The following is a 26,548-nucleotide window of genomic DNA, read 5'->3' as shown; positions in this document are numbered from 1 at the left end:
GTGGTATTCACCTGGCCTGCCTTGAAGCTCAGTATGAGATGAATGAGCTGAGTACAGTATTTCTATACTTTGACTAAAGGGGTTGACTCATTGACATTTAGACACTGAACCTTCAGAAATCTGAAGCAAACTGGGAAGGATCCGGTGTGAATTTTGCCTTCAAATCAAAGGCCAGTCATGCACACAGCAAAATTTGTGTTCACATGCCTGTTAGTAGGCTTTGGTTTTACATTTTAAAGTGTAGCACTGTGGTCATCACACTCCAGAAAAACATGCAGATACACTGGAGCCACACTAAGAAAAATGTTTCATTAGGAAAAATTGACAATAACTGTTAGGAAAGGGTTTCTCTTATGCCAATCATGTTGATTTACTATGGGACTAGCAACATTTAGAGCTGTCCTTCCCTCCTAAAACCATTTTATATTAAAAGAAAGAAATGAGTCTTGCCAGGAGGGTAGAGAATTCCCATAATCTTGGAATCAGTCACTCAATTCATCCAGTCCAGTCTTTGAGCAAAGTCAAAAAGTTGGAAAGCTTAAACACAGCGTAGAGAATTGTTAATATTTATCTCCCACTTCACATCCCTGTTACGTCACTTCTCTGCAAAAATATAAATGCTTCAAATCAGCACCTGAGAGGAGACAGAGAAGTCAAAAAGCAGGAGAAAGATGCTAAGAGAGGCTGAAGAAGTGAAGTCTGGCTTTTGCTTTGGAACATGAACTCTTGTTCTTTATACCACTGTGCTCTGCACACCCTGAGTCTGGCAGTGCTTGTAAGTAATTGCATGGAAAAAAAAAGCTTTTACTTCATTGTGTTTCAATAATTGTTCATTTCCTTGTGGGAGCAGATGGTCAGATACAGATTTATTTTTTTAATTTTTTTTGTGAGTCTCTTTTCTCTCTATTTGCTTTGGATTCCAGTTAAACAAGGCAAGATGCAATGAAAAGTGTGAAAAGCAGCAGAAGGGACCCACATTGTAGGATCTTTATATCAGTTTATTTCTCTGCTTTCCTATGAAACACTCAGTAAAGAGAAACACATAATTGGCAGAAACCCTTATTTTGTGTGGGCTTTAAAAGACAGTGACAAAGAAGAAGAAACTGGAGGAGGACTCTTACCCCAGAGCAGCTGAGTTTTGATAGAGTTTTCTTTAATTTCAGGTTATGCAGGTTTTTTTGCTACAATTTCATCTGCCTTGGTGGTAGCATTCATGTCATTTGGTGTGTGAACAGCTGAGATGTTGCAGGTAACAGAGGAGTGGGACCAGCAGGGATGCTTAGGCCAGATTTAGAAAGATCCAAAGCCATTAAAAAGTCCAGAGGTCTTGGTGATACTTCACTTTGGACAGAGATTGCCAAACCAAGATCCAGGATCACACTGATATCAGGAAAAGCTTGTTCAAACTGGGGGAAGGATATTATCTTTGCTTTTGAGAATAATCACATTTTCAGCATCTTCCCTTTGTGATGCCTCCTCTATATCCTTTATCTTTTCTTCTTTCCTGGAAATCTCTTCTCTGAAGGAACATTTCAGGAGGGGTGGCACAGCAGCTTGGTTTTTTGTGGACTGAGAAAAATAAACCACTGTGAAATGACTGAACAGATTTTTTTCTCATGTGAAACAACACATTCCTTTGTATCACCTGTGTGACAAACCCACTTCCCTGTAGTAGGAGTAGATAAATGTGGTTGGTGTAAGTTGAATATCAAGATTGAGTGCTAATGGTTAAAATATGACTGAAGGTCTCTGTAAGAACCTGTCTCATTTACCCAAGAGAAGCAGAATTTTCTTCTGCAAAGTTGGGTTGCTTATTATATGATTATGGATTGATCAAAACCCAGTTTATGTGTTAGTGTATAATAAAAATTTCCTAACATGTGTTGCATATTAGAGGATAGGTAAACAACCCTTACTTGAGTATAAAATGGTGGAAAACCAGCCCTCTGTTTTTGTTGTTGGTGTAATTTGATCATATGTTTCCCCTGGAAGAGCTGAACTCAGCTTCTGGAGAGGTTTGGATTGCTTAAGAGACTGACTCTCATCTCCTTAAACTGAGGGTCTGCTGGAAGTAGTTAAATGCTTTAGGGGCATAAATATACCTAAAACACAGCCTGGGAGTGGAATAAATCTTTTTAGTTTATTTTACCTGAGTTTCTGTCATATCAGATCTGGCACTCGGTGTCTGCTCAAGCAGTGAGTGATTAGTTCTGACTTGCACATAAACTGTGACAGCATCTCCTAAGGTCAGTTCTTCTTGAAGGAAGAGGTAACAATTTAAATACCAGGTCTTGATCAGCCTCATCTTTTTATTTGAGATGCACGTGGTAAAGTGTTCTCACAAGTCTGGAGACTTAACAAGAGGGAAAAAAAAGCTTTCCTGGACTGGTGGATGAGCCAAACAAGCTTTGCCCTTGCCATGAACATTTCAGAGAGCAAAGAGAGTTTTGACAGGCAAAATCTAGCAATGCTTTTTGCCAGGAGAAATAATTTAGAACAGTGCAAATGGGTGCATTTCCTCCTTCTGAGGTTTTTCCAGGCATGGTTCACTGAACCAAGAGAATGTTGTAAAAGAGATTTTCAGTAAATGGTTTGACTGTTTTTTCTACTGACTAATAAAGCTACTTCTTTCAATAGCTGTCATACTCCATGGTTAGGGAGGTTTCCTGCATTTATTGTCCGGGGTGACTACAAGGGGGAAAGAATATATGTTGGCATGAAAAGAGGCATCAAGACAGCAAAGATTTTCAAGACAGATGTCAGTTTTCTGTAATTCCGCCTGACATTGCATTTCTTAGTGAAGAGGAATTGAGGGGCTCCCTAGACCTGCTGATTTTACTGATCTGGATGACAACCCTGGGACATCCCACACATCAGATCTCCACCTCTTCGGGCAGGGCAATGTCTGTGTTCTGCTCCATCCATCCACTGTTACCCTGCTCTCACGCACACCAAACTTCAGTCAGCCTCGTGAAGGAGCCCTGCTTTTCACTGCTGCCTTAAACTGATCCATGGCACTGCTGTCTGCAAATTTGGCAGGAAAACCACATCCTCCTAAAAGTGCAGTAAATGGGGAGCAGATGATCTTGCGGGGCATCCATGTGGAGATACGACATTTTTAACCACCAGGGACCAAACCTCAGAAAAACAAATGCTGTGTAATTAATCCACCCCTCTTCAGCAGCCTGAGAGCCTCAGATTTTTTGGTCAATATGCATTTCAAATTCTCTGCAGGCCAACATGAGTCGTGGACATTAACATGAAGGGGAAGCACCAGCTTATTGGGATGGATACAATCTGCCCTCTGAATGAACTGAAAGCCAGGGAGTTATTTTCCAAACTCCCTGAATATTAATCTTCTCTGGGTGGAAGAAAGCTGAGCCATATGCCAGCCACCTGTTCACCATGCAAGTCTCATCCTGGGTTTAGTTTCTGTTTTGTCTCCGTGTTTTTATGTCTATAATCACACATGCAGAGCACACCAGCACCAGCGGCCAGGACGTAGAGCTCAGAGTCAGAGTGTCTCTGATGACAACTGATCTTCTGGGACTGGGGACAGTGTGTATGGCAGGACAAGGCACATTTTGTTTTCTTTGTGTGAAATAGTCCTGTGCACTCCTGCCCAGTGGGTGCATCCTCAGCAGTCTGGCTGTAACAGCCTGTGCAGACTTTGTCCTTTGCTGCCCAAAGTTCTCTGGATGCCTTCAGATCCTCTTGTGGTGTCTGTGTAAGTCTAAATAAGGACCAAACAACTGAATATTTCCTGCTGTTAAAACCCTGGGTGTCACTTTTTTTCTTTACACCATCATACCAAACCAACAAATGCTTTGGTGCAGTGTTTTTTTCCAAAGAAAGGAGTTTTGCCTCCCACCCTGTGTAAAGAAAGGCAGATGGTAGAAGGGAGAGAACAGATTCACTCCTTTTGGAGTGAAGAGCTCTTTCAGGAGACAGTTTTGCAATAATTTTTTGTGATTTCAAGATGATGTTTCTTTGGAGGTTGGCAGGGACTTGTTTGTGCATAGGTTCTGCAGCATTTCCTGCAGTGCTGAGCCCTTCACTGTTGAGAAAAGGAGCCTGATCAAGTGCAGTGTGTTTTTCTGGGCCCAGGTTTAACAGGGTCTAGCTAAAGTTGGGTGTAAATGGGTCCTGCACTCAAACTCAGGCCCTAGCAAAGAGATCTTTTATTTTGAATGTAGCCAGAGGAATTTATAAACCTTCCAGTACAGAGCTGTAACTACCAGCTTGTGTAGAGACAGTGGCAGCCTTTGGATGGAAACCCTAAGCACAGTTTTGTGTCCTTAAACCAGCCCTGTTAGCTGCAAAAGTAAGTCTGGACTTAAGATGAGATCCCACCCAATCCCTTCTTACCAATTCCCCAAAACTCTTCTCCCTGTAGGTTGCTGGAAATGTCCACCCAGAATGTGATCTGATGGTAGAGCTGAAGAAAAAGGAGGCTGAGTGTCTGGAGGCCCCACAAGAGCGTGGAAATTCAACGTCACCAGGTATCCATCCATGTGTGAGGGATGAAGAGAGGGAGAGGGAAGGGACCCACTACCAGAGTGAGGACACAGCCAGGCTGCAAAGCACAGGAGGGTTTTATTTATGGTCCCACATGCTGTTGTCTCGTCAGCTCTTCTTGCATCTACTCCCATTCCTTCCAATTCTTTTCTTTTTTCCATTGTCTTTCACATTCGAATATGGACAGTCAATTTATCAGAGTCAATCCTTGTGTCCTTGTCCAATTCCTTGGCATCATGCTTGCTTGTTTGGGAGGGTGTATTGATATTTAAAAATAGGGTACCTGCTGAACAATTACAGTGATCTGATCTTTCTTCCAGCATCACTCTTCATTTACTGCATCATTTCTGAAAACTCACCTCAGTCTAACCCAGGGGTCTAACTAAAGCACTCTGGGGGTGTTTATTTCTCATAATAGAATAAAAACTGTGGCTAAACTATTTTTATAAGATATGGAAGTGGTGGAGTGGCAAAGTTTAAAAAGGTTTGGGGTTTCATTTTGCTCAAATATAACCATGCTTAAAAATATATTTTGCTCTCTGTCTGAGGTTGCAAGAGAACTTGGGACAAATTGCTGTGCTGGCCAGAGGCAGGTGCTGGAGAGATTCTTGCCTTACCGTGTCCAAACATCCTCTTTCACTTCATGAAGGAGCCAGGTGATGTCCTACCATGGTTGTACTCCTGTTGCATTTCTGGCCAGAGCATTTCTAAAAAGGGAGGGTGAAGACAGAACCTTTCATGTTCCCATGAGATGGATCAAAGCACTGCAAGAATTTTAGTAGGATCTGAGGGGCTTTCGCAGTTCTTCTCATATTTTGAGGATTATTCATAACTGGATTTGATTTCCATAGTCTCTGATGAGGCCCTGGATCAAAAAAATACTGAAATAAATGGAGCGATTCCTTTGGTTTCCATGTGCTTTGGGATCAGTTTGTTGCGTGACTTTCCTACAAAGCTCATCTGGAGGCTGTCTAGGTCAGAACTTAAGGTTGGGGTTTCTTGAGATTTATGCAGTGATTCGTGTGGGATGAAATGAAAGGCAGAGGAATGAACAACGTGATTGCTCTTTAAGACCAAGGTTGGAGATACAAAGCAGAATTCAGGCCTTGGAGCAGCCCATGTGTTGCAAAACTGCAAACTAATGCCTTTGTGCCTGCTTCCTCTCTGGGTGAGCATGGCCAGGAACAAACTGTGAGCCCACAAGGAGCAAACCACCTTCCAGGAAAGACCTGGATTTGGCAGTTCCACAAGAAAAAGAAACTGCAAAGCCCAACCTCTGCCTCGCCCAACACATGCTAGTTATAAACGAGGGATAAGGAAAATCCCTTTCATCTGTGCACATTCATTTCCTGCCCTGGGATTCTCAGAATTATCCTTCATCTGACTCATAAATCTTTGTTTTGGAAGTGTGCTATCCTCATGGAAGGGGCTGCTTATCCCAACTTCTGATCTGCTAGGGAAGAGTAAGCCCCAGGGGAGGTGGGAATGAGAAGCGTTGTGAAGAGCGAGAGTGAGAAGTGAGGAGAAGAATGAGAGTGTTGTGCAGAGCAGAAGTTTATGGAGCAGTGCTTCCCAATCTTCTCCAATGTGCTTGATAAAATTCTTTCCCTAGTCCTTCCAATCTCCAGCCCTGTCTCCTTCTTCCCCTTGCTTGTCTATAAATAAAATACCAAGTTTTATATCTGATGACCTGAATGTACATAGAAAAATTGTGCTACCAACTCTTGGAGATTCTAATGATCCTCTCCTCCTGGTACAACCTTGTACCAGCCAGAGGTCTTCTCCTGGTTTTTATTTTCTATATTATCTGATTCTTCATTGAGAAAATGAAATACTTCTGTTTCAGCTGGGATGGTAAAAAGAAACTGCACAAAAAAAGGCTGGTCTGACCCATTCCCTCCCTACCATGTGGCCTGTCCTGTAGAAGATGAAATTCCTCTTGAAGAAGTAAGTTTAATTACATAAATATATGTGAGTGGTGTGCTGATGTCATAGGATTCCTTTCTATTCCTGAAGGTCACTGCAGAGGGAAACTCAGAAGACACTGAAATTTCTTTCTAAGTATGGAATATAACTCATTTTTTTACTCTGGCCACCTATTTTGGAAAATAACTAAGAATGTTTTATTATTCAGGTGTAACAATAGTAAAGCCAACTACAAATACATGGGTATAACAGACAGACATGTATCACAAAATGTTCATAAAATGTGTATTAAGACATTCCAGTAATATCAGTCAGCAAGATGAATTTGTACTCTCACAGCATCAGTAGAGCAAATGTGCTGTTATCAGACCTCTGTTCCAAATTCAGCAATATCTGAGGACAAGAGGGGTCTTGGCTGTCTCATCCTGCATGAAGTATCTAATTCAAGAATGAAAAAAAAGTCCCAAAAATCTTTGTAATCTCTGTAATGCAGATTAGACTTTGACGTATTTCTTCAGCCAGATTTTCAGTGTTGGTGATATCTCGAGGTTACATGCACAGGGACAATATAGTGCTTGATCACTAATTAATAAGGGTAAGAACATGGTTCATATCACCATGGGGATATATTGCACAGGTTTCCCAGAGAAGCTGTGCCTGCCCCATGCCAGGAAGTTGGAGGGGGCTGGATGGGTCTTGGAGCAACCTGGGATAGTGGAAGGTGTCCCTGCCCATGGCAGGGGGTGGGCCTGGATGTTCTTTAAGGTCACTTCCAACACATTCTGTGATGATTCTATTATTTTACCTAGAGGAAACTCCTCAGTTGTAGGGTAAGCCACTTAAAGAGTTGATTATTTTCCATGTTTTACACGTCTGGTTTGTTGCCAGCTATGGTCAGCCTAGCCCAGCTTTGATGTTTCTCACGGAGTGGTGCATCCAGGCTTCCTGGCAAGCTTTGGAGCTCTGAGGTACTTCTGTGAGCGCTGGCTGGAATTGTGCACAGTCAGGGATTTGGGTAATCATATACAGCTCACAGTTCATCCACTACACGAAAAACCCCATTGTGCCTGGTTTCCACCCCATTTAACTTCAATGATCTCAAAAAAATACCGTGAATGTTGGAGCTAATCACTGCACCATGGATCTGTATTAGTGCTTTGGTCAGGTGGGAGCTTTCCAGGGATATCTCTTGGCTATCCCCACTTACTGCATTCACACTGAGAGATGCTCTCAGAAAGGATCATCTGGCTTCTTAGGGATAAATCTAAACTGGAAGGCAAATTCAAGGTGCACTTACTGTGCTCTGACCAGAAAAGAAAGTTCGGCCCATGGAATTAGGCTATGGATAGTCAGGAATCTGGACACATGGATGCAGGGTGCTCAGCACCAAAGGATTCACTCTACAAATCCAGGGGTGGGAAATAGATGATATTTAAGGTTTCTTCCAACCCCAAGCAGTCAGGGATTTATGATTCCATAACCTGCTCTTGCTAAGGCAGGTGTAGTGATCCTTTTTGTTGGTCCCAGAAACCAGTAAGGTCTCATTTTCCAAAGACTTGAATTGTCTTCTGAGAGTGTTTTCCTTCATTAACTATAAAAGAAAAAGAATGAGAAGAAACAGGATTGTACTAACAATTAAGCCAATCAGTCCTGTGGCCAGGTTCTTCTTGTTCTACTGCAGACTCATATCTCGGCAGCTAATTTTTAAGCACCTAGATAAATTAAATAAACTCTTCTCAATGTCAGTCTTATAATGCCTAAAGTTCTGCTTAAGGCTAAAAGCGAGCATCTCCCCTTCCCCAAGTGAACTGCAGGAATGCACTGCACAGCTGTGTGGATTTTGGGTTATAAAAACATTGAAACAGGACCCAAGAGACAGACCATGTAAGACTGGAATTCGATTTGCAGCCTGGAGCTTATTCATTCTGTTTTCTACTTTCATCTGTGAGAGTTGAAGTCAACTTATCCTCACTCAGGGATTGTGTCTGACAGAGGAGCCACTTAAATAGAAATGGATTTTGACTGACATTCCAACTGAGCAACAGTTGAGTTTGACAGCCAGAGAAACAGAGGAAAAAACAACCCCAGAAAAAACCAACACAACTCAACACAATAAAAATGAAAGGAAGAATAGACAGCAAAATTGGAAGTAAAGAAAGTGGAGAAAAATAGAGAAAGGCTGACAGAATTCTGTGTTCATCATGCTGCCAGCAGAATTGTCCTGCTACTGCTGGGGAGAAAACGTGGTAGAACATGCAGCATTTATAAAAATTGCATAAGATTTTTAACAATGCCTTTATGAAGGACTGGTGTTGGTTTTTATGCTTTAATGAATGAGCTTCCAGCCACCCTGATCAGTATGTGTCTCAGCACCAGACTGGGCTGTATCCACACAACTGTGGAATGGAACTTCACAAAAGAAACGTAATGAGGATTTAAGGTGAATTTTACTGTGGGATTTGAAGAGGGGAAAAAAAGGCAGTCAAGGATGTCAACAGAATGGAAGAACCAAACAAAGCAAAACTGACAGAATCAGTAAAAAAGCTATCATTTAACAGCAACTTGTGTGACAAATCATTCTCTTCTTTTATAGCAATCCTACTTTTCTACTATAAAGATCATCTACACCGTGGGATACAGCGTGTCCATCACCTCCCTCATCATTGCTGTGACAGTTCTTATTGCATTCAGGTAAAGGTGTCCTCTAATCTCAATTCTTTTAATTTCTCAGACTGCAGAAGACAGCATTAGACATAACAAAATAATACAAATAGAAATTCAGGTGAATAACAATAAAAAATTCCAGCCATGTTGGTTTAATAATATGAAACTGAAGCTGGAAATTTCAGGTGATCAGAGAGAGTCAGGAATAAAAGGATTCAGATCTGGGAAATGAATCATGGCTGTCAGTTGACAAAACTCAGCAACTCACTTTGATCCTGAAGAACCAATGGAAAAATTTAATTGCTTTAGGCTGGAATTAAGATTTTTTTCATAAAGTGCGTGGGCCTGCCTGTTATGGCTTCAGAGAATTTGTTAATAAAAATATACACAAAGGACTTGATTCTGAATCAATGTTCCTATGACATTGCATAGATGACTATTGAAAAATTTACCACTAAAGACACGTTTTAAAGTTAGTCTCAGAATGTGGTCACATTTAGTTAGAATTCTCTCTTACTGAGTTATCCATCAATTAGATATTTTCAGGTCCAATCTAGAGTATTTAAAGTATTTTACCATTTAACGTAGATTTAATGTTTGCTGCCATGCCTTGTGGGATTTATGTTATTAATCTTTGTTTATTTCTGGTATTTCTGAGAGAAAAAAAAAAAAATAAATAAAGCAGACGTTTCCTTTATTATTATGCTGTGAGAATCAGGGTTCTCTAGGGAAAGTTTCTTGACCTCTGCTGGTTCCTAGTTCATGTCTGGAAGCCACCAGATATGTTTATTGACATCCACTCTGACCTCAGGAAAACAAACCAGCCCAAATGAGGGGAAAGAAAGAAACAATGGACATAAGGACAAGTAGCAATAGGGAGGAAAAAGTCATAGTTAACAATGGGGTTGGCATTTGAGGTCAGCAATAAAATTCTGCACACTCTAGGTAAACTTTCAGATTAGGTGACCCTCAGATTACTGGGTCTGGATGGAATCCAGCTTTTAGTGGAACTTTAAGTGAAAATGAAGTTGAAGCTCTATAATGCCCTCAAAAATCTGTATTTAATAGCAGTCGAAATTTAATCTTAGTTAACGGGGAATTTAAGGTAGATGTGTAAATTGAATTTAAAGTAGATGTGCCAAATTGTTTTCAAGCTCTTTTGTGCTTTCACTTAATTCATCAAAGTAACTTTGGCAAAGTAAGGAAAAAACCCCTAAAATTTTGGATAACAAGGAGAGAGATTAAGATGTAGATTGTGGCTGAATGGCTTCACGTGAGGAAGTTTTCTGTCTCTCTCTGAAAGAGCTCAGTGAATCAAAGTGTTCTTCCTAAATGTGTCTGGAAGTACCAGAGATGAAACAAGGGCTTATTGCTTATTTTAATTACTGCCAGCACAGTTCAGTTAATTACCTCAGAGGGACTTCTCTTCTTTTCTTCCAGGAGGCTTCGCTGTCCCAGGAATTATATCCATGTGCAGCTCTTTTTTACATTTATCTTAAAGGCTATTGCCATTTTCATTAAGGATGCTGTCCTTTTCCAGGAGGAAGGCATTGATCATTGCAGCTTCTCTACAGTAAGCACATGAAAAGCAGGATATTGTGGTTGATGTTTTTATGTGCCATTTATAGATGGTTTCACTATTCATGCCTCTTTTTTACTACTTATTGCTTTTTGTCCTTCTAACCTGGCAATGAAAATTATATAATTCTTTTATTCAGTATATTTTACTTCCATGAATGTGTACTTTATGCCCTCCTATATTCTTAAAACATCAATTTGTGATGTTGCAGTACTCTAAATGAAATTTAGATTTTCACATAGCAACAAAGTAGTGTCATTACACTCTTATGTTTCTATAACCTGAAGCCTAAAACTGAAGATCTTTGAGTACATCAAAGAACAACTTTTAAAGCTTATTCTTCTGGAAATGTTGGATTCCATGTTCTGGCTGGAAGCTCTGGTCTGTAAACCACAAAGCACTCAAGGTACCAGGCAATCAACTTAACTTTCATCCAGCCCCAGATCTTGACAGCGTGGCAATGATTTTCAAACAGAGGTTTAGGGGGTGGTTCTTCTGCATTTCTCACAGCCACACAAAATTCTAGAGCTGAGCATAAAGACAAAAATGGCTCCTTGAACCTTTGCCCAAGGAGCAATTGGCACTGAAGGTACACTCAAGGCAGTGCATTTGTGAGAGAAATCACACACGCTTGGGAGCTCAAGGTACATTTCTAATACAAAATAAAAAGCAAAAGGCAGTGGAGATTCCAAAGTGTTATGATGATTAAAGCTTTATTATTCAGAAATCCATTTTACATTTGAAGCTCTCAGTTTAAACATCAGTTAATAGTGAGATCTTGCTCTTGGTAGAACTCAGCTACAATTACAGATGTCTACTCCATGGTCAAATCAGATGTATCCCCAGGCAATCCCTAAACTACAACTTTCCTGTTCTCTAGACTGAATGCAAGATCTCTGTGGTTTTCTGCCACTATTTCATGATGACCAATTTCATGTGGCTGCTGGTGGAGGCTCTTTACCTAAACTGCCTGCTGCTCTCATCCCTTTCTCATGGAAGAAGATATTTTTGGTGGCTGGTTCTCTTTGGCTGGGGTAGGTACGGATTTCACAGGACATTAGTAAAAGGCGATGTTAAACAAGGCTGTTCAGCCTGGAGGAGATAAGGCTTCACAGACACCACAGAGCTACTTCTAGGGGCTCAAGATAGCTGGAGAGGGACTTTTCCCAAGGCATGGAGTGATGGGACATGGAAGAAATTCCTTACTGTGGGGGTGGTGAGGTTGCCCAGGGAGGCTGGAAGTGTTCAAGGCCAGGTTGGATGGGGATCTGAGCAACTTGGGACAGTGGAAGGTGTCCCTATGGGTTGGAACCAGGTGATCTTTAAGGTGCCTTCCAACCCAGGCCATTGTATGCCTCTATGACTCTATGATTCCATGATTCCATGAGTCTATGGTTCCATGATTCTACGATTCCATGATCCATTCCCATTGAAAACACTACATGTGGAACCCAGCTGATCTAACTGAAGTACCTAACCTGGGAATTGCTTCCATTTTATTTTATGTGCATACTAACAGAAAGCAATCAAGTTTTTCATGGCAATAAAGCCCCTCTGAAAGGGGTGGAAAATGATGCACATTTAAGAATGCACAGGGAGAGATCCCGTCTTAACCTTCTTCACCCCACTGAAAACACAGCTTCCTCTAAGGAGTTATCACAAACACCAGAGCACAATCTGCCTTGCTCCTGTTTAGCTACACAGTCTGGGAAAAGGAATTTTTTTTCCTAAGCAGGGGTTTTTGTAGTCCTAGTATTTCTACAGCCCATCTTTTTTATTGTATGAATAAAGAAGCTTTGTCCACTAAATAACAGGACAGGCAGTGAAACAGCAGCATCTTCCTCCTGATTTTGTTCTTGTCTGGAATAAATGGAATTGTTCAGACTTAGAAATCTGCAACCAAGTGGGTGCCCACAGAGTGTTGCTGTGTAAAGGAAAAAGCAGAGAACTCCTCTGTGGCAGGTGAATGCACTTAGAGGAATTTTCTGGTTGGTTGAGGGAGGGAAATCCATGCCTGTTGTCACCCAAGGTTAAGGTAGACCTGACACCTTGGCAAACTGAATCACTTTTGGTGTTTTAGAGACTGAATGTAAAACAATTCCTGTTATAGGAACTGACCCCAAAGGATAATTCCAGCTCTCAAAAATGAGTGATTTGTGTCATTGCAGCAGAGTTTCAGTGGACAAGGCTTGGATTAATTCTATCTTTTGTTTAAATGTCTGACAGGTTTTCCAACACTTTTCACCCTTATTTGGATATTAGCAAAATTCTACTTTGAAGACACAGCGTAAGTCATAGTTTTCTACATTGTTCTATATTCTTGGGTAATACTTTTAATTGATTGCAGTCATTACATACATGCCTTTTTCTAATCTTACTGTCATGTCCACAGATGCTGGGATATTAATCAAGGCTCTCCCTACTGGTGGCTAATCAAAGGACCAATTATAATTTCTGTGGGGGTAGGTACTTCTGAGTTTGCTAATACTAATTAGAAGAAAAAAAAGACTTTTGAGTTAAAGTTGGGTTGCCATTTGCTGAGTTGTAGGAAGAGGAATGCTGAATTTCTACTGTTGACTGCCTGTGTCCAATGCAAACTGAAAAGTTTGTCTTTCAAACATTGAAACTTTCACAGAATTGTCAGTTTAGGTGAAATAAATAGCAAGTGAGTGGACTAAACCCTCCTTAAAATATTTGAAAACAAAATTTTAGCATAAGCTCAGAATAAGCCATACATTTTTGATACAAAACTTCCAAGGGCAATAGGTTTCTGTTCAGAGCTGATAACAGTGATAACAGCTCTTGAGTCTGGCATTTATTGAATAAACTGATGGGCTTTAAATGATTATCATCGTTGATTACTCCCACAAGTCATTAAACCCAAGCAGTGTTTGAGAAAGTGAGTTAATGGATAACCTTAAGGCCAGCTATTAAAACCTTAATTTAACTGGAGGACAGATGCATGCAGGTGAGGGATATGGAATCACAGAATGCTTTGGGTTGGAAGGGATCTTAAAGATACACACAAACAGCATGAGTGAAGAATCTCAGGCTGAATTCTGGTCAGAGCTTGCTGTGTTTCAATAAAATATTTCATTTCCTTCTATCTCCGTTATTTCTTCTGCTGGCATGTACACAGAGCATCACTAATGGATAGAATGATGTTGGACTTTTTGGTAAAATGAGGACATTCTTAGGCAAAATTAAATGTTCAGGCTCACCTAAGGAAGAGCTGGTGTGTACAGACACAAAAAAATTCACAGGAAGAATCCCTCTGATTGTGGAAAACTGAGCAGCCTCACAGACTCCGGATAAAGCTGTGCCAAATTGCAATTGTAGAAGATTGGATTTCCAAGTTGGGATTGACCTTAACTACTTTGGAGCTGAGCTAATGCTCCTCAGAGGCTCCTTCAGAGCCAACAAAGGGAAATGGGCACTTTTGGCAAGTGATTCATCTGATTTAAAATAAATGTCTACCTTGGGATGAGGTGATCCATCCCCAACCCCACCTGAGGGTCTATTGACCGTCCTGGCTGGTTCTCCACTGACTGCAAAGGCAGAACAGGGTGATCAGCTCTGACAGAAATACCTCATTGTAGAGGTATTTAGGCAGATAAATTCCACTAATAATGTCTAGAGAGATCAGCAGATCAGTCAGAATTTAATACAATATTAATCTCTAAGGAGAATCCGACTGATAGGAGCTACAAAAGGTAAAAGAGAGTCCCACAAGCTATTGATGAAAATATTTTGCTGAACAAAGTGAAATTCTCAAGTTTTCATCTTCAGCCACTTCTTCAAGCAGGAATGCAACTTATTTAAATACTTGAATGCTGCCAACAGGAATAGCATTAATGACCTTACATTGAAACTGCACAAATTACACTATAACTGAAATAAAAAAAAAAACACAACCAGATTTTCACTGCAAAGTTTTACATCAGAAATTAACCTTTTCTTTTTCCTCTCTCCCACTTCTCAAATACTGTGAACAGGTCAATTTTGTCCTATTCATCAACATCATCAGAATTTTGCTGAAAAAACTAGACCCTAGACAAATCAACTTCAATAACTCTTCTCAGTACAGGTAGTGTATGGAATAATTTTTTTAAAATCAATTATTTTGATAATAAAATATTATGTAACCTTTTCTAAACAGAGAAGCACTTTCTCAGTGTCACAGATGGGCTCAGTTTAATTGGTATTAAATTTTAGAGATTCCCAACCTTATCCCATTCCAAAGGCAATTAGTCAAAGGGTGAGACTCAATTCACCTAATATTGGCCGATGGGATGCATCCAGATCAGCTCAGCTGTCTGCCTTCCAATTAAAATTAAGAGACAAGAAAACCATTAATTGAATCTGAATTAGATCTCTTATTTAGGACAGGAAAAATTACCTTCTACAGCTGCCTTTCTCTGTATGAGAACTGTAAAGGAAGCCTGCATATTTATTTCTATTTTATATATATTTTTATATTGATTGACTTCTTTTTAACTTGTGTTCACTACTGCGGCACACTGAGTGCGTTAGACTTTAAATAACCTTAAGTTTCTTCTTCTCATGTCCTGTTCTAGACGTCTCTCAAGGTCCACTCTGCTTCTAATTCCATTATTTGGAACCCATTACATCGTCTTCAACTTCCTCCCAGAATATACCAGCCTGGGGGTTCGGCTTTACTTAGAGCTCTGCATTGGATCTTTTCAGGTAAAATGGCCACAGATCCTTCAGTTCCTTCTTAGTAGTTTTTCTGTTTTAGCCTTGTGTCCTCATGACAAGAAGTATTGCACACAAATGATCCTTGGATCCTGAAACCAGTGTTTGTTCACAAAGTTCCTTGTTCTTTGCTGAGTTAAAATATCTGAAGAGGTGACAAATCCTACCTGGATGCAGGCTGGACTAAAGATTTTTGCAGATTTTGTGAACACAAGGCCAAGATCTCAGATAAGTGTGTAACTTGGATGGTGGGCCAAAGTCAAGTGTGGAAAATCTTTGCTACCAGTACTTATCCACCTGCCTTCCCTGACTTCACTAACAAGATCAAGCTGACTTGGGCTGATTTAAATCATCCAGAGGCAATTGAAGTTGTAGGTCCTGCCCCCTTCCTAATTCTTTGTCAAAGGATAAATTGACAATAAAACATCAACAGTGTTTTGTACGTGTACCAGCCCCACACAGGCTGCTGTCCCAAGGAATTCCACATCCCTTTCCCTCCTGCAAACATTGGGTTGATGCCCCCACCTTTCTGCATTGGTACACAGGGCATGGACAGCTTGAGGAGCTTGATGCCAACAAGAAGAACTCCTGCTCTGATGTCCCTCCAGGTGGTTTTGCTCCTGGAGTTATGAGCTGGGCAGGACCCAATTTCCCTTTGCTTCCCTCCCTTTCCTGGTGCTTCACCTCGGTCCACAAGAAGCAGCCATGGGAATACCACCAAACCTCCCCAGGGAGCAGATCTTTCCCTGGATGGCTGCATGAGATCGCTTGTCAGGGAGCATCACCAACAATCCATGAGTTGTGCTGGTTTATTCCTCTTGAGGATTGAATCCATTGTGTCAATCCTGCCCAACAAACCCTGCCCATTAATCCCGACCCTCTGCACAGGGAGGGGACCTTCACTGAGTTAATGAACAGTTCAATGAATAAATTAATAGAATAAAAGGTTGAGGTGTTGAGCAGGATCTAGTCATGTAGGTCCTTTGACCTCCTAGGATTGTCCTGGGTTTATCTCAGTTCACAATCTTAACAAACACATTCAATAGGCCAGAATTCGGTCTCATCTGATACTCCACAAAGACACAGGATTTGACTGGAAAGCTGTGTGAGCTCCATCCATGAAGTCTCTGTTTTACATTCTTTAGAGTGCATAAAGAATCAGCTCTCAGTGTGTTGTGCTGGAGAACGGACCACACTTTCATAATCATCAGTTACATTTGTGAATTCATATAGTGTTACTGATTTTGATGGAATGCCACTACCTATTAATTTTCTCGTTTATAGTTTCTTTTCTTCTTTGGCTCTGTTTTGTGAGTTCTTTTACTCAGAGTTCAAATTAAAATGCAGGAGACTGGGAGTTTATCTTTGGACTTAAATGTTTATTATATCTTATCTATAATACAGTGCCCCTAAGTTAACAAGGTGAAAATGGCCTCGAGTTCTAACTGACAAGGTCTTTTAAGGTCCAGATTACTCAATTATGGAATGCCAACTAATTTGTTTTTACTTATAATCCAATAGCTAACTATTCATGATCCTCACTGCGGGTTTTTTGACCCAATACCAGAACACCCAGATTTGTGAAGAAGAAGGAGAAAAGAAGAACAAATCCACACCCCAAATCCTCCATACTGTTACATATATCCCATAAACCTAATTTTTCTACATCTCTACATATTCTACCCAGTGATATAACTTTTAATTACCCAGCAACAATCTCAGTGTTATCACACAGTTTGGGAAACCTTTCCCAAGGCTTCAGGTCAAATGCAGTGTGCTTCTGAGGATCACTGTCTGTCAGCACTGAAAGGCTGAAATTCTCAGAACTCAGGGTTCCAACAACTACCAAGGTGATTATCTGGCTGTTCAGCTTTATTGGAGGTCCACAAATTATCTTCCAATTTCTAGAAATTCTCCCACCTATAGTGATACTCATTACTTCACAGAACCACCATGAAGTCAGATAATGCAAGTGGCTTTTTCAAGCTGTCTTAACCCTCAAAACTTTTTCTTCTGGTCTTTTCCAGGGGTTTATTGTGGCAGTTCTCTACTGTTTCCTGAACCAAGAGGTAAGGAAACACCATCATATACATCAGATATATCTTCTAAAAAACTACTTTCCGTGGCAAATATATAGTTAACCATCATTTTCATACAAACTGATCAAATCTTTCATTTTCTTATGACTGTTAACATGGGTAACAATGTTGATGAATTTCATTTCAATTATCTTCATGGGAATGAAGCCATCTAGTGGAGAAATGAACTTTTACTACTTTGCTGCTCCATCAAAGATTTTCTATCCTTTCTGCACATTTTTGTCCTATAGCAGGGCTTGGAAAACCCCTGCTAATTCCAGATCTGAAAATAAAACTTGCTTCAGTGATACAGGGAGATCTCCATTTACCAAAGGTCTATGTTTAAATTGGAAAGAATTTAAATGTATGATCTTTGCCCAACAGTGAAATATTATTTTTTAGCATTTTTAATAGTCTCATGAAGTATCCCAGTATTTCTTCATGTTGATAAATCTCTTTTTCTGTTTAGAATATTTAATTCAGAATTTTACTGTTGATGGGAGAGGACTCTGTCCTTTTAGCTTAGTGTCCAGGGCCATTTACACAGTCTAGATATAGTGATAGGAATGTATCTTGAATGAATTGTACAGAAAACATGAAAGTTTATCCTCCGTATTTTAGAATACGTTGAAACCTCAGAATTATCCCTTCTTTTCTGACTCCAGAGTAGCTGAGATTGCTCTTTTAGAATATGACTGGGATTCAGTTTCAGACTAACACTCCGCTGAATTCTGTCTGCAGCTCCTGAAAAGGAGAATCCTGTTCCATATATGCCCATCCTTCCCTCCCAAGAGAGGACATCCCCCATAGAGTCAAAGGTGCTTTTAGGAGATGGTTCTGTCCCTGATCTAGACTCCCTGGACTGTATTGACTAAATCTTCATTTTCCAAGTTTAAAGTCCAGGGCTGATTAAGCTTTCAAACAGTATTTAATCACCTACCTGTGCCATGGGCCAAACTTTCTGAATTCTATCAGAAATTTCTGAAATACTAAATTAAATATTTTAAAATATTTTAACAGTTCTTAGCCTTTTGGTCGAGTTTATGGCCGTGAATTATTGACTGCTCTAATGATGCTTGTGTTTAGGTAAGACTCCTGTCATTAGTTTACTAATGACCCTAATCCCTTCTAACCACAGACCACAGCTCTACATCCAGCTTCACTTCCCAGACACACAGCACTTCAGTACAGAAATTCCCTTCCTATTAAACATCTGGGGAGGCACATTCCTAATAAGAATCAGATGTGACAGGAGGATTTAGTGGGTGGCCTGGACCCACTCTGTGTTCCTGTGAACATGCCAGTACACGATATACAATGACACAGCTGTCAGCAACACACAGCAAATGGCTCCTGACTGCTGCTGGCTTTCCCCTCATCGTCTCTAATGTCAAAGCAGCATTATTTCCCAGCCACAAATTGGTGAATGCTGATTAAGAAACTTGCTGCAGATTATATTTGTCTAGAAGCAGATGGAAGCAAGACAACATCCCTTAGCAACTGAGGGAGAGCAGGCAATGTGCAGCAAATATGTTTAATTGTGTAGGCTATGTTGGTGAGATTGATTGTAGAATAAATATTCAAAGGAATTATTTTTTAAAAAAAGAGAAGATATATAAAAAAAGCTGAGAAGATATTTTAGTAGTGGAGGAATGTTACACAGTGCTAGAGACTTCAAGCTTAGTACTGACAGACGTTTAGAAGAAGTTTTCATCAGTGCAGAAAGACGGCCATGCTGAGACAAGATTCTACTTCTCCTTATCAGCTAAAACAGAAACTAACTTGGACAGAGATCTCTAAAAGCTTTTTTCTTTTCTAGCCACTCTTTCTGTCCTGCTTCTTTCCCACTGGTCTGTTCCCCAGCAGTATTCAACCACAAAATAGCCTTTTCCTTTGTTCCTGAGGTGCAAACGGAAATCGGCCGGAGGTGGCACGGGAAGAGATATGGACTCGTGCCAGTGTGGAGGAGGACCAGGTGGACTGTGCCATCCAGCTCTGGGGTGAAAATGACCACATCTGTGTGCTGAAAAGGGTCCCAGGACCTGGAGGGAAGAAAAAAACCAAACCAACCAACCAAACAATAAACAAACTAAATTGTATCAAATGTAACGACTGTAGTTTATCCTGAGCAAGCTGGAGGAGGATCCACTTCTACACTTCTGACCATGAGGCTTCTTTTGCAGGACAAGCATTGCAGTGACAGATTAAACCCTGACTGACCGTCTAAACACAAAATAACCCTCTCACTGATAACTCTGCATCACGGAAAGCACAAAAAAATCACCTATTCTGGTTCATTTCTACACTTTCACTGATAGAGCTTAGGCATGTTCACCAATAGCGCCCTCCGGTGACTCCATTGGTGACCACCTCTGGAAATCAGAATTCAATCCTCGTGCTATAGGAGCCGGAGTCTTATCTAGCTTGTCCAGTCTTCATCCATGTTTTGGTTCTGCAGACATGCAAACAAGAAGCCAAACATCTTAATAAACTCTAACACAATGACTAAAAGTCCTCTTGTGTTGTCTTTTTATATTGTTATCTTTAGTAGCAAAAAGATCCAATTTCGCTATATAACTCGCAGGTTCTGAAGTTATTTCAGGAGCTCCAGGTTAGAAAAAAGTAGCAGAAAGGGGAGGCATCGGGAAGGCCAAGGCTCCATATGATAATCCTTAAGGAAATTCTTTGCAAGGAAATGAAAAAGAAAAGACAATTTCTGCACAGAAAGAGAATGAGACCCCCAGGAGATGGACCAGGAGACTGCTGGGAGTACTGCTAAATATTTTCTTACGTGTGACTGGTTTTGCTCTCCAGTGTTGTAAAACATTCAGAAGCTTTAAAATAAACTTGGATTCCCAGTGTTTGTACTTGAGTGGTTTGGTTTTGGGGTTTTTTACCTCAGTGCTGGTTGTAACCTGTAGATTAAAAGGTTGATTAAACTCTTTGATGGGAACATCAGGGCTTGGAAGGGAGTGGAGAAAGCTAAGCTGTACCAGCTAGTGAGGATCATTACATCAATACACTTTGCTCTGCTCTTCTGAACATTTCAGTGAGCTGCCAAGTCTGATTGAACAACAGAAATTACAACAGAGAAATGTGGATTTGCCTTCCTTTCCCCTTTGCCGTAGTCAGGTAATTGCAGGCAACTTGAAGAAGTGGAATGTTGTTTCACCTAGTTTTTGTATAAAAGCTGACTGCCCAGGAGGCATTTTCCTCTTCCAAATAAAAAAAAAACAAAAAACAAAAAAACCAAACTTTTTTTTCCTTGTTATTCTTCTACCTGTGAAAATGACAGCAATGGCTGGATTCAGACCTGAGGGTGGGAGAAGGAGTTTATTTCCATTTCTGCAGTGACTCCTTGGGACACATTTTACAAGGTGGAGCCCAAGATACTGTTTTTGCTGGTTTCCTTCCATTATCCAGAGGAATTCAAGGTGATCTGGGTGGAGGGTAAGAGACTAATGGAGAGAAGCCTTCACGTGGCTGTCAGTGTCCCACAGCCTCCAGCTCAGGTGGAAAAGTGGCATAACCAGTAAACATGAGCTCTTTCCTGGAGATGAATGTTTTTCAGCCTCCCAAAGACCATGGTCTCTACCAGCTACAATGGAGCCTGGGGTAATAACTCAAGAAAGATAGGCAAATTTTACCCATCTCTACTCAGAAATGTTTAGATAGAAAATTTCTTGCAGCTGGTGCATTGCTGCTGGTGTGAAAATCAGCAAATTTACTGTGAACACCATTGTGGTCCGAAAGCAAAAGAGAAAAAGCAATAAAAACCAAATAAAATTCTTCCTTTTGCTGAACAGATCAACCATTGTGAGGCTCAGCTGATTTCTGGAGGTGTGATGGCACTTTCTGGTCTCCTTGCCTCAAGCAGTGTTTTCAAGTGTCATATCAAGACTCTTGTGAGTCTTGACTGTATCAAATGGATTTTCTGGATTGTAATTAGGCCCTGAAATTCTGAAATAACATTGCCACCATGACTCTGACATTAAATGGATGGGTTAGTAACAGATGGGGACACGAATGCAGGAACTTCTCAGGGCTCTTGTTCTGTGCTTTTAGAAAATCCTGGATTAAGGGATGGACCCCAAATTCCTCTGCATCAAAAATAGTTGGTCTGTCCAAATAATTTCCATTGGCTCTGTATCATCTATAATAGGCACAATTATTTGGCTGCATTTCAGTACCTGTGCCATCCATTGTCACCTAAATAGGGTTATTATACACTGGGTCTTTGTCCTTTTCCAGTCATCTCAGCTTTTTCTAGCTTTTTCTAGCATGAAAAAGGGCAGGAATCTTCAGATATCATTTCATCCCTTCCTGAAATAAACCCTGGCTACTATACAGGGAATATTTTCCTGGGGGATGGCTGAAACTGGAAACAGAAGTGGTTAAAATCAGAAGAAATGACTCAAACTATTTAATTAGAGTATTAATATCAAGTTATGACAAGGCATGACGTGGAGATTAGGATTGCCGTACATTTGTAGCAAATATTATATTGAATATAAAATGTTGAGCAGAGTTCAAAAACTTAAGCAATTTGGCTTTTCAGGAAGGGAATTGCATTGAATTTAATTATTTTTACTGGTCTTAACATGAGTTTAGGAGCATGTGCACACATCACTTAAGATTATTTTTCTACAAGTTCTTATCTGTCACATGCAAGGTTTGATAACACAAGTATGAAAAGCATAGGCAGCAGAAACTCCTTAACCTTTGAAGAATAAATTTGGCTAAGTGGGATTTACTTTCACCTGAAGTAGGGCCAGAGCAACGAAAAACTGTGTTGAAGGTAGAGAGTTATTCCCAGGGTGAGCAAAGTGCTACAGGGTTTACAACGCAATGAGTAAAGACAGAAGTAAAAAGGAGCTTCATGGAATGGGAGCTTGAGCTGATCTCACTGCAGGCTGCAGAAAGAAAAAAACCCCAGTTTTTGGTGTTATTTTCAAGTTTCTGCCTTCTTAGGTGCAAGTTAAGCCACTTGGTCTCGACCTTAGTGTCATATCACAACTCATTGTATGATATTGGTTAACTTTTCTGCTCCTACCTTCAAAAACATCTGCCAGATACCTAAAAATAAGCAATACCTTCCAATTAGTTTTTTTGAATGAAAATATCCCTCTTTTTTTTTCTTTTTTTGCAGGAGCATTTGATTAGTTTCTTCTACATTCACGTTCAGGTGGCATTTTCTGTTTTGCCCATGACTTTTGTCATCATTTTGTTATCTGCCCTTAGTCAGGCAATAACCCTTTTACACTGACTTTTTTCTGTCTAGCTTAGTGCCTTGCATGTTTCCCCACACACTAGAACTGTTATTTTAATGGCAAATTCTGTCCTACTATCACTATTTGTTTTGTATCAGCAAAATTAAGCAGTGATCCCATAATGACCACCACTCCTGGTTCTTCTGTCTTTACCTGACATCAAAGAGAGGTCACTATTAATGTTTTTACATCATGAAATAATTTCAGTTTTCAGTGAAGCAAGGACAGCTTTTCAATATTTTGTTTTATTTGAATTATGATTCAAGCCCTGGTACAGTAAACACTTGGTACCTCTTCCAAGGGATGTCCTACAGTGATAATGACACTGACCTTAGAGCAGGACACTGTAGAGAAGGGAAAACATAAAAATATTAAAAGCGGCCCAAAGTGACTTTTAGATTGATTATTGTAGTAAAAAATTCTACTGGCCAAATTTGTTACCTGAACCAATTTGTACCTGAAATGCTTCCATGTAAGATCCCAGACCTGCTGTGATGCCTGTAGGTACCTGGAGGAACAGGGAAATGTCACTGTCTGTCTGCAATGGGCTGGGAACAAGCCTGGAACATCCTTTATTTATGATGGTGCTGTTCCTGCTGATCAGGGAGAGCTCTGGAAATTGAGATCAGACACAACACACATCAGCTTTGACAGCAAGAGACACAATTCCATTTACACCATCACTGTCTGGCTTGAATTGTGCTCTGATATTACCAATTAAGTTATTAATATGGTACTCTTAAGTTGTGCCATTATCCCTTAAGGACAAAGCTTTTAATCAGGTCCTGCCCGCTGCAAAAAACGTCAGAATGATGGGGAAGTTTTTGTGGAAACGATTTTATGGCACACTATGAAAATCCTGTATCTAAAGAGTTTAAAAAAATTAAAAAAAAATGCAGTTTCTATGAATATTTCATGATTTTTGAGCTTGCAGAACATAACATTGTTTAGCTGCAAATAAAAATACAGCGTGTTCCTATTTTGTGACATAAATTAAATGACAGGAATGTTTATTTCTACTATATTTTGCTTTGAATGCCATCAATTTTTAATATATACATTAAAATTTAACAGTATGAGAAAAGAATGTTAACATATTATTTGGAATTTTATGGAGCAATAGGATTTTCCTGTCATTTTGGATGTGATTGAACAAAACTGCTGTGTCAAAGGGGACAATAAATACCTTTCTTAAAGGGACAGGAAAACAGAATAAATCTTTAATTTTTTTTTTAACACAAATGAATGTGTGTTTCTTTATTTCCCTTGTCACACTCAGTTAACTTTTCAGACCATTTTATCTGTATTGTAGCTGGGCATGGGCAGAGTTGGTCTATGGAAGGTGTCCCTGCCCGTAGCAGGGGCTTGGAATTAAATGAGGTCCCTTCCTACTCAAACCATTCTAGGATTCTGTGGTTCAGGACAAACAGCTAAAACCACACCTTTTAACTGGGAATGGGATTTATGTCCAGCTGTTGTAGATGAATCCATTTTAGGAAATGATGAGAGGGTGAGGTAGTGCCTCTCCTCTCCTTCCTAAGCACTAGCTTTATTTGCATAACTTGGGTTTCCAACCTGAAAAAGCCCCATGTTCCAGTGGATTAGGTGTACAGGAAATTGTGGAAACACCTGGTTTTGGTAATAGAGTAGTTTCTGATGATTTGAAGGGATTTAAGAAACTGGAGAAGTATCCACAGAGTGCCTGAACAATTTAAGGATTTTCTCCATCTCCTGACTGAACAGATAATGCCAGTGTGTAAAACAGAACTCTGAGTCCAAATCTTGATGGGAAAACAACCACAAGATAATCTGTTTATTCTGTGTTAACTGTGCTTTCTTAGCCAGTGGGATCTACAGAGAAAAGGGAAAATGAAAGCATTTTAAAGGAAAATGAGCAGCATTAGGTGGAAGTGAGAAGGTTTTTTCCTTGAAAAGTTCCCTCACACCCTGCCCAGCACTGAAAACATTGCCAGGCATGCAAAGGCTAAGTGGGTTCAAGACAAGATTGGAGAAATGAATGGAAAATTTGGGAAATGCCAGAGTCACAGGTGGGAATCTGGGAAGCAGATTACATGCCTGGCCTAAGCTTCCCCTCTTCTCTGGGTGTGGGGTTTGACCATCATCACTGATGGACAGCATGAAAAAAGTGCTGATCAGAAAGTTCCAAAGTGAACTTTCAGTGGAAACATCTCCCCCCCTTTCCTAGAAAAAAAGCAAAGTTGTGTTGCAAAGAGCACAGAGTAGACCACAAATTGGGGTGGGGGAACTGAAATTCCATCTGATTACTGTGAAAAAAGCCCAAATTTCTTTAGTCGGGAATGAAAACCCTTTTGTGGTTTTCCATGGAGGGGAGAGGGAGGACATAAACTGTTCCAGAAGCAGTCACAAGAGATTCTTTAATCCCCTGTTCCTTTTCCCCCTGCTTCCTGTCATTACAATGTGGTTCTGTCCCCAGTTTCACTTTATTTTTTATGACTTTTCCTGGAGTAAAGACGCGATTTATCCTACAGATCAGAGATTGGTTCTCTGTGGTATGTGCTATTTATATATTTATTTTAGCCTAAAGACACATCCCGACTCCACTAGATGGCAGCCGGGACCTTCTCAGACCCCATCCCTCTGAAACAGGAGTCTCCTTCTGCCGGATTCCCTCGGCACACATCAATTGAGATGTTCCCTTCCGTGGATGAATTATTTCACCGCCTTTCCAGTGACACTCTCAGCATTCCACACCAGTGAACTCCACCATCCATCCTACAGCCAGGACATTACATCTTTCTTTCCCCTCGCTGCTTGCCCGGGTTGGACTCCATGATTTAGATGTCTTTTCCAATCTAGACAATTTCATGGTTGCAAAAGCACCTGGAAGTCCCTCTTCTAGAAGGCTGTGCCACCTATTGACACTGGACATCCCTTGGTGGAGTGAGCCCCAGGAGCTCTTGAGGCCAACCTGCCAAGCCTCATACAGGTTGTGAGATTCCCAAGCGTGGATTTAGGCAGGGCTGGAGCTCCTACCCATCCGTGAATAAAATCCACAGGCTCCTGGACCACCCAGCACACAGCCTGGGAGCTGATTTTGAAGACACTGAAAGAGCTGAGTGGAAGATGTGTCACTTCACTTTTCCAGCCACACTGGCGCCCACCCTCAGGGCCATGATGACTTTCCATGGCAGAAGATGGACAAATCCAGGCATGGTGAGAATACTTTGCATTCCCTGTGGGAATATCTTGCATTGCTGGTGGCGTGTCTGGGAGGGGATGGTCTGTGGGGCCCTTCGGTCTGGAGAAGCAACAGATGGCAAAGTTTCCAAAGCAAAGGCTGAATCATTTGGATGGATTAATCAGTGCCTCAGAGCTGGTGTTTGAGTTAAAGCAGCTCCTGCCAGCAGCAGGGCTCTCAGCTACATCCCAACACGCAGAAAATGTGGGTTTGGAGCAAAAGCCTGGAGCTTGGTGCAGGCAGCAGGGCTGTTGTGGTTGTATAGAGCTCAATTCAAGCTTTAAATCCACCTGAGATGCCAAGAAAAAAAAAAGAATTAACAGCTGGTCTGGGCTTAGTGCCACAGCTGCTTGGCTGCTCAGCTGTAGGAAATTCATTCACGGCGTCCCTGTGGTCACTTGGTCACTTGGTTGTGACAGTAGTGAACACATTTATGATGTCAGCTCTAAAAATCACTGAGTGCCCCCATAGCATTGTGACAAAACCTCAGTAGTTCCCAGTTATTTTGTTTTCTTAGGGATTTAGTGTTATTTAAATACATTTCAATGGAATTTTGAGAGAAAACTTCGTAGGTTTA

The 26,548-nt window shown here is 40.6% G+C and overlaps 1 protein-coding gene across 2 annotated transcripts; it reads left to right on the top strand.

The window, feature by feature from the left end:
* Window positions 1–634: 634 nt before the first annotated feature.
* GHRHR (growth hormone releasing hormone receptor) lies at window positions 635–20,353 on the top strand. Of its 2 annotated transcripts, none has more exons than XM_032094953.1 (13): window positions 635–775; window positions 4,397–4,502; window positions 5,067–5,174; window positions 6,365–6,465; window positions 9,038–9,135; window positions 10,549–10,681; window positions 11,568–11,721; window positions 12,914–12,974; window positions 13,080–13,149; window positions 14,683–14,774; window positions 15,265–15,394; window positions 17,431–17,472; window positions 19,386–20,353. In XM_032094953.1, the coding sequence occupies exons 1-13, from the start codon at window positions 719–721 to the stop codon at window positions 19,506–19,508; spliced, it is 1,275 nt and encodes a 424-aa protein (XP_031950844.1). In that variant the 5' UTR covers window positions 635–718; the 3' UTR covers window positions 19,509–20,353. The 2 variants fall into 2 exon arrangements, with proteins under 2 accessions (XP_031950844.1, XP_031950910.1); XM_032095019.1 differs by having other exon boundaries at window positions 19,366–20,353.
* The last annotated feature ends 6,195 nt before the right edge of the window (window positions 20,354–26,548 follow it).

The sequence above is a fragment of the Corvus moneduloides genome, chromosome 1, assembly GCF_009650955.1.
Source record: "Corvus moneduloides isolate bCorMon1 chromosome 1, bCorMon1.pri, whole genome shotgun sequence".
Taxonomy (NCBI): domain Eukaryota; kingdom Metazoa; phylum Chordata; class Aves; order Passeriformes; family Corvidae; genus Corvus; species Corvus moneduloides.
This window is presented reverse-complemented; position numbering and strand designations above follow the sequence as displayed.

What these genes read in the sequence shown, in the direction of transcription:
- GHRHR (XM_032094953.1), top strand. Translation starts at nt 719, where the DNA reads ATGAACTCTTGTTCTTTATACCACTGTGCTCTGCACACCCTGAGTCTG. An exon ending in ATCATTGCAGCTTCTCTACA is followed by an intron (nt 10,682 to 11,567) that starts GTAAGCACATGA and finishes CCTGTTCTCTAG; the next exon opens with ACTGAATGCAAGATCTCTGT. An exon ending in CAATTATAATTTCTGTGGGG is followed by an intron (nt 13,150 to 14,682) that starts GTAGGTACTTCT and finishes TACTGTGAACAG; the next exon opens with GTCAATTTTGTCCTATTCAT.